Source organism: Morone saxatilis, unplaced genomic scaffold, assembly GCF_004916995.1.
Source record: "Morone saxatilis isolate NCDOM2014 unplaced genomic scaffold, NCSU_SB_2.0 Contig22, whole genome shotgun sequence".
NCBI lineage: Eukaryota > Metazoa > Chordata > Actinopteri > Moronidae > Morone > Morone saxatilis.
Genome location: NW_023339785.1, coordinates 21,329,753 through 21,337,305, shown reverse-complemented (window position 1 = coordinate 21,337,305; position 7,553 = coordinate 21,329,753). Strand labels below are relative to the sequence as shown.

General features: G+C 43.6%; 1 protein-coding gene across 2 annotated transcripts in view; it reads right to left on the bottom strand.

Annotated features, from left to right (window-relative positions):
• Positions 1 to 7,553, bottom strand: part of gpc4 (glypican 4) — a 27,273-nt gene that overhangs the window by 6,553 nt on the left and 13,167 nt on the right. For both annotated transcript variants that reach the window (XM_035669145.1, XM_035669146.1), the window contains exon 2: positions 3,284 to 3,442. In XM_035669145.1, coding sequence (XP_035525038.1) covers positions 3,284 to 3,442 — 159 coding nt within the window. The remainder of the gene's footprint in view (positions 1 to 3,283; positions 3,443 to 7,553) is intronic.

The window sequence follows — 7,553 nt, the reverse complement described above, 5'->3', positions numbered from 1 at the left end:
GGTCCTTTGGCCCAAGCCGAGGGTCTGAAGCATGAGCAGCATTACACAGGCATCTTGCATTGTCATTAAAAACAGTTTATGACACGCAGCCGTCTGCCAACAGGCCGAGGAGCTGAGCACTCCCTCAGGATTTTTCCATTAAAAAATGTGCCTGTCGCTCAGCCAATGGTCTGACAGAATCTGGGTGAAAGGTTACACGGGAGAGAGTGTAAGCTGTAGCGAAATGTAAGGGAGAAGGACAACTTCTGCCTCTGTGAGTGTCTGTCTTTTCCTTCTCCCTCCCCTCACCCTGTCATCATTTCCACATGTTGCAGTGAAGGCCCTAAATTATGAGCAATGATCTTAGGCCCAATCCATCACAGGAACAGAGGAGCTGACCGATCTCCTCCCACTCCTCCCACTCCTCCCCTCCTACTTCCTCCTCCAAGGAGCTTCCAACCTCCCCCCATCTCCTCCGCACCCCCACCCGTGTCCCTATAAACTCTGCTCCTCCCAATCCCAGCCCAGGCAGTAATTGCATCCTATTTGTGCCAATTAGTCCCTGCGCTTCTCCCTTTTCTTATGGGATAGGATTCTGTCCCTCCTGCTGTTGTACTTCAGTGCTTTGGATGGATGTCTCTTGTTGTGTGTGTGGAGACAAGGGGCCTTAATCCAAGTGCTTAAATCCCAGACATAGGCTTGCTCTGCTGGACGGGGTCAGTGAAACAGGACAGACAGGCTGAGGCCAGGACAAACACACAGTGAGGAGACACAGAGAGGGGAGAACTATTTCTGGCCCTGGTCTTAATTGGCCATGACTCGTAGCTCCAGGCGCATGATGAGAGCCTGCCTAATCACATACACCACTTCCTGAGTTTGTTAGTGTGAGTGTATGTTGTTGCGTCTGTTTTCATGTACAGTTGCAGCTGTGTTTATGCACATATGCACCCCTCTTCTCCTGAGCAGTTAGATGACATCAACATTGTGGACCGTCCTCTTCAGTTACAGTAAAAACAATGATAAACACTTCCTGTGCCAGTCTCAACCAAACGGGAAGTGCCTCCTTCTGGGTGTCTCGATGTGACAACGGGAAATAATAGGACAGCAACCTGAGCCTGTCACCGTATCCAGTGAGAGAGACGGTCTAATGGCCCGGCTGGAAGAGAGCACAGCAGGCCTTTGTAAAGAGATCCCACATCTAACAGTTCAGAGACAGCAGCAACTTGCCTACAGTGATGAGGAGGGGGCACAAAAGGGGAGGAAGGTAAATGAAGTACAGGGAAGAGTTTCACTGTCAGTCTGAGGGCTGCCCCCTCTTGGTCAAATAGATGACCCTACAGTTGTTCAGTCCATTTTTAGATGATTAGTTGTTGTTGTTGGATCTTAGAATAAAAACCTGTCTACTAGAAATATGACTAATATGATACGATAAAATACAATATATAATTCTGTGTTGTTTGGTGGTGTGATATGGTGTATGACATGAGGGAAACATGGACTTCTTTTTTAAAGGCTCTCAGCTGAAGCCACAGTGAAGTTTTGACAGCAGATGTTTTACAGTTATGCAAAACAATAGAGGAAATTGTCTGGCTTTTTTCCTCAGATGTTTAACAATGGTACAAGAACACATCCATCACTAAATCTGCAGATTATAAATACTTAACCACATGTAGCCCCAATAGACCAAATGCAAAGCAGCTCCGTGAAATGTCACCTTTATTCAACCATGAATTCATTTCTCCTTTTTCTTTCTTATTGTGACAAGCACTTTTATGTTCTCAAAAGAAAAATAAATAAATGAAAGCACCAGTTATGGCAGATGTAGAGTGCAGAGTAAGGCAAGGTTGAGTTGTCAGATTTTGTCTTTACACCAACAATTTCATTAAGAAATCTTGCAAAACTTCCAAATGTCATAGTTAAGTTAATTAGTCTCAAATCATTATCTGCAGAGATTTTGGGACACTGATATATAATTAGACTTCAAGGAAACCTGCTATGTAGAGGTGCAATGATTATTCAATTAATCGATGGAAATCGATTAGCAAAAAGTTCATAATCAAATTACCATTTATTTATCTAATTTTCAAAGCATAAAACCCCCCAAACACTGGTTTCTAGTTTTAGTTTTCTTTGGATCTTCTATGACAATAAACTGAATATCTTTGGATGCAGGACATCTGAAAACATCACCACAGTCTCTTGGAACTTGTGGCAGGCACTTTTCCCAATTGGGCTTTATATTAAAGATCCAACACTGGCATGTACAAATAATTAACAGATTAACTGACAGAGAATAATTAGTTGTAGCCCTAAAAACAATGTCACAGAAAAGCACCAACTGAGTTGTGTAAGAAAGCAGCAAAGACATGAGAAGATGCATACAGTGAAACATGAGCAACAGCTCATTGTACATAGCAAAGAGAGATGGAAAGAGAAAGAAGGGTCTGTGGGGCAAAGAGAGGGTTTTTGGGAGAGTGAGGCATGAGATGGGGACAAAGGGCAGTAAGAGAAAAAGAGGGGCGGGACGGCTCGAGCAGCCACTGCATTCCGACACGTCAAATTCCTGTTCACATCTGGCTGCAATACACACGCTCCCTATTACTGACTATCCCTCACTCTCTTTCACAGACACATAAGATCTGAAGGTCTTTGACCCGCATATGCAAAGGCACGCATGCGTACACACAAATGCATCAAAACACGCATGTAACCACCCCGAACAAGCCAAATTCAAATATGTTAAAAAAATGTTTTAAATATAACATGTTCTTACTTTTCTATCTATCTGATTGAGAAAAGTCTTATCTTATCTCATCAAACTTCTTCCCTGCAGAGCTGCGGTGGTGGCACGGTTGGGTGGATGAAGGTATTCAGAGCTGCCCCACTTCCTTGGTGACTCAGCACTGTTGCATGTTCCCATGCACTCCCAGGGAAACCCGATCCCAATATTTACAGGCATACACACATGTGTGCACACACAGAGGAACAGGAAGTACAGAGAAGACTAAATCTGAAGATGTGTGTGGTCCGTCTGGAAGCGTGCATGTCTCTCTGGAGGGCAGGGAAGCGGGTAGTGGGGGACGATGAGGCAGGGAGCTGAGACATTGAGAGACAGGTGGACGAGCCAACGGACACAGACTGACTGTCTCCGCTCGGGGCAGTGCACTAGCAGGTGGGAGCGTCCGTCAAAAATCATGCAACACAAGTGCTGCTTTAGGGACGCTAGCCAGCAACACAATGTAGCCTGAAAAGTGGCTGCTGTGCGTGTGTGTGTGTGTTTGTTGGTGTAAGTGTGTTTGCTTACTGTCAAAGTGGTCGTGCCTCTGTTTGAAGGTGGATTGTAGGTTGGTGCTAAGCTTGGAGACGGGAGCTTTGATCTCCGTGTGGCTCTGCTGGCTCAGCTTCTCCTCCATCTCCACCGTGCAGCAGGAGAAACCCTGCGGACACACTTTCAAGGGGGCTCCTGGAAAAGACGAGGAGAATACACTGTTCAACAACATGTGATCCAGGAAACTGTCATTACGAATCAAATCAATGCAAAAAACCTCCCATCAGTTATGTTAGAATAGAAAAACAAGACCAGACCAAGTTCAGAACACAACGGCCGGCCTCTAAAAGTGATTACATTTAAATAACCATTCACAATCTGTACATCTATAGAGTGGCTTTGTTAATGTCTGTGCCGTTACACACATATACATCCACCATTAACCCAATTTCTTGCTTTTGTCTGGGATGAAACCATTCAAAGTAACAACTTCACACCTCACCAAATCAAATGCACCTTGGCTGTGAAAACCCCCTTAACTGCACTTAAGTGGATTAATTGCGACACTCAGCTCAGAGCAGTCTTTAGCCGACCACTTTATAAAGCCTTGCTCTTATCCTGGCACTTCCCTGTCCTGATTGATAGTTCAGGGCTGTAGCTTTCTCTGAGTGCGATGTCCTTCTAAAACACAGCCTTTTAAGAGGAGAGGATTAGCTCTTCCCCCCCACTTTGACTCCAGTCATGTGCACATAGATGCAGATAAATCTAAAAAGGTCTTTTTTTTCCTCCATCATTTTGGCTTTGCCTCCACATACAGCAGCATTTTAAAAATGCAAGAAAGCCGCAGTCTGTTGTATCACCAAGCACCGTTTTGAAAAGCATATGTATGATTTCCATGTGATCTCAGACATCTGACAGTCATGTGATACATTTTTGAATGGATGATGCTCTCTTTGTTAATGCTGGCTCTGTAAACAAACACTTAAACATCAGCAGAAAGCCACTTACTGGAAACAGTGAAAAGCTGCTTAGATTAAGTGGCCCTCACATGGCAATCGGGAGAGATGTGAAGTGTTTTTGTGTTTTGGAAGATCTGTTCTGAAAATGCTTGTGCAGACAGACATTTCTCTCAGACAGATCTCCGCTAGGGTGGACACGGCTTTTTACTCGGTTTTCCAAATCAAAACCATTACTCAAAAGCTAAATACTGTCTTTGATAAAACAGCAACTGCCAACTTTCTCAAAAGTGAGTTATACGTCAAATTAAAAGGAGGGTCAGGGGAGGACGAATGCAAATTCGCAGCTGCAATAATGTTTTGTTTTAAACGTAGCTGTTGGAATTTGGGAGAACACAGGGATCCTTTCACTGCATCCAGGCACCAACGGCCTGTTTAGTTTTCCCCACCAGGCCGTGCTCACTGACTCGAGGACTGTGTGTATGCACAGGTTACTGCTACTTACATGGACTGGAGCTTTAATAGTACCTGTGATGTTTTCCAGCAATCATTAAATGACTCATTAAAACACCCCCAGAATAAATTTTAGCCTAAAGAGACAATGCTGACTCCAGTCCACTAACAAGTGTGGTTCTTTTATATGAAACCTAGAAATGTGTCAGTGTTTCATTTAAAGCTACAGGAAAATCTAATTGTGAACAGGTGTTAACTGGGTCTTGTAACTTATCTAACGGTTATCAATAACGGCATTTCTCTCCTGCAGTTACTTTAATTTTATTGTATTTGCTTCTCAACAGTTGTAAAAAATAAAAAAAAATGTCACCATAAAAGTAACTTCCTCCAAGTGACGACAGAAGACTGCAAAAAAGTATGAAGCATATAAAGGATCTAAATGACAAACCTTGTTATGCTATTTAATGGTAAATGGATTTGATAAAGATGACTTCCTCGCTTTTATTCCTGCTTTGTTAGCATGTGAGGCATGAACAAATGTTCCATTTTGTTCCTTTTTACAGGGTTCATACAGCCTTTTAAAAGCAACATTTTAAAGCATTTTCAAGGTACCTAAACTAAATATTCCTAGACTCTCAAAGCCTTTATTGACACATCTAAATAGTTACTATAAATACATTTAATAAAAAGTTTACAGAATCCCTTTATACTCACAGCAATCAATGTCACTGTGTTTATTTTACCAGCTGTTCATATGAACTGTGATTGTACATTTACTTGCTCATTTCCAGGGTAAGGGATCAACAGAGGACTTATCCAGCTATGAATGACAAGTGAACACACCACAAGACAACCAAGTAATATGACAACAGGATGGTTTCATTCAAATATTTTTGTTTTGTACAAATGTTTGTGTGGATGAAACATCAGTTGAAATTAAAGTTTAAGTGTATTTCTAACCATGAAAACGGAAAGAAAGAAACCTGTTATTAGGCGAAACTTGGCAGTATTTTGGTTCAGGATGTCACAGTTCCTCCGGTTTGATCATCCACTGCGGGATGTTTCTGTTACCTTCACTGGCGGTCACCATGTTTAATGCGTCGCCATAACAACCTGAGCCATGTGAATTTGTTTTTTCTATCACATCTTGAGGTTGTTTTCATTCCTTTTGCGCACGTAATAGAAACACCCACTGACTTCTGTTACAAAAACAAGACTAAACTTTGTTCACTTTTACTTTTACACATATATACTATACATATGAGGAGAAAACACCTTTGTAGGTCATGTTTCCCAAAAGTCTGTGGTGACTTAGTTTGGCCTTAGCAGCATCTAACTGAACAGCACAAAATATGTTCAGAGAAGTCCTCTGCATGTCTGAAATAGTAGCACAAATGTTAAAAAATTAAACTGCAGGGTCAGAAGTGACTCATGGCAATACAATCATCTAAACAGGGCACCAGAGGGAGGGATGCACCCTGGCGCCATAAACTGGACCCCTCTGTCTGGGATCAAGTCCAAATAAGCCTAAAGTCACTACTTCTCTCACAGTCCTCTCCCCAAACTCATCTCTCTCTCTCTCCAACCCTCACCCATTCCACCCAACCCCCTCCTGTACACATATGCACATACACACAGGCATAGTTGGCAGTCCCTACCTAAACATATTCACACATCACATCACTGCTCAACACATGGCTCTTTGTACCAGCATGATTGGAGGTAGAGGGAGCAACACACACACACACACACCACACCACACACAACTTAACCACCACACACACACACCACACACCACACACACACACACACAAACACAACACACAGCCACACACACACACACACACAGAACTTTTAGGTGAAACAGCCATCCAGTCTCTCCTCCAGCAGGGCCCCCTGCTTGCCCACAGCACAGGCGTACAATCAAAAGGGCTATATCCACGTGGAAAATAGCCCTAGTTACCAAAGTACACAAATAAAAGTGAGATGGTCAATATTTCACAGGAATGTCTGCACAAATGTCACATTGTTAGCTCAAAGGATTAAGTCTCTGAAAACTGAAGATTCTTAGCTAATGCATACTTTGTGAAAACATTTTGGCAGCCAATTTCTCAAACCGCTGGGAGAAAAAATGGCACTGCTGGAACACAAGAGAGTGAACAGTTAACAAGAGCAGTTAGATCCTATTAAGATCAACATCATGCCGGACTTTGCGTGACATGTTTCAGCCTCAGTATTTCACAATAAGCCTGGTCAGTCCGTGCATCAGTCATTCCTCTACCATCACTGGCATGAATAGTCTTTGTGTGATGGGTGAACTGGCTCTCAGTTGTCTTATGGTGAGATCCTTTAAGGGGCCTCTCACCCCCCCAGCTTCCCAAGTACTTTAAGATGTAATAAGACTCAGTCAGAACATTGTTCAAGTGTAGCTCCGAAGAGGAAAACTGCCATTTATGGTGAGAGCAGCATCTTGTAAACAAACATGTGACTGTGTGTCATGGTATTCATCAGCTTTCCACAGCTTCCCTGCCTTTCCTTTGTGGGGAGACCACCATCCCTTTTAAATGGCTCATAAAATAAGTCACTTCCCTTTGACATTGTCCTGCCTCTCAAACTCTGTTCTCAGAGGAAGGATGGTGGGGGAGGTGAAAACGCCTCATAGACAAAAACCAGATTAGACACCTCACCGCCCCCTCTGCCTGCCATCATGTGCCCCTGAACCAGACGGACCTCAGGGTGCCCCCTCCCCACCTCCGCCTCGACCCCCACCACCCTGCAGGCTTAACCAGCGAGGTCAGGGGTTAACAGCCACTCCTCTGAGAGAGGTCCTGTCCTCTGACCCCCCTCCCCACCACCCGTCCACCAGCCAGCACATCCACCACACACAGTAACTCAAC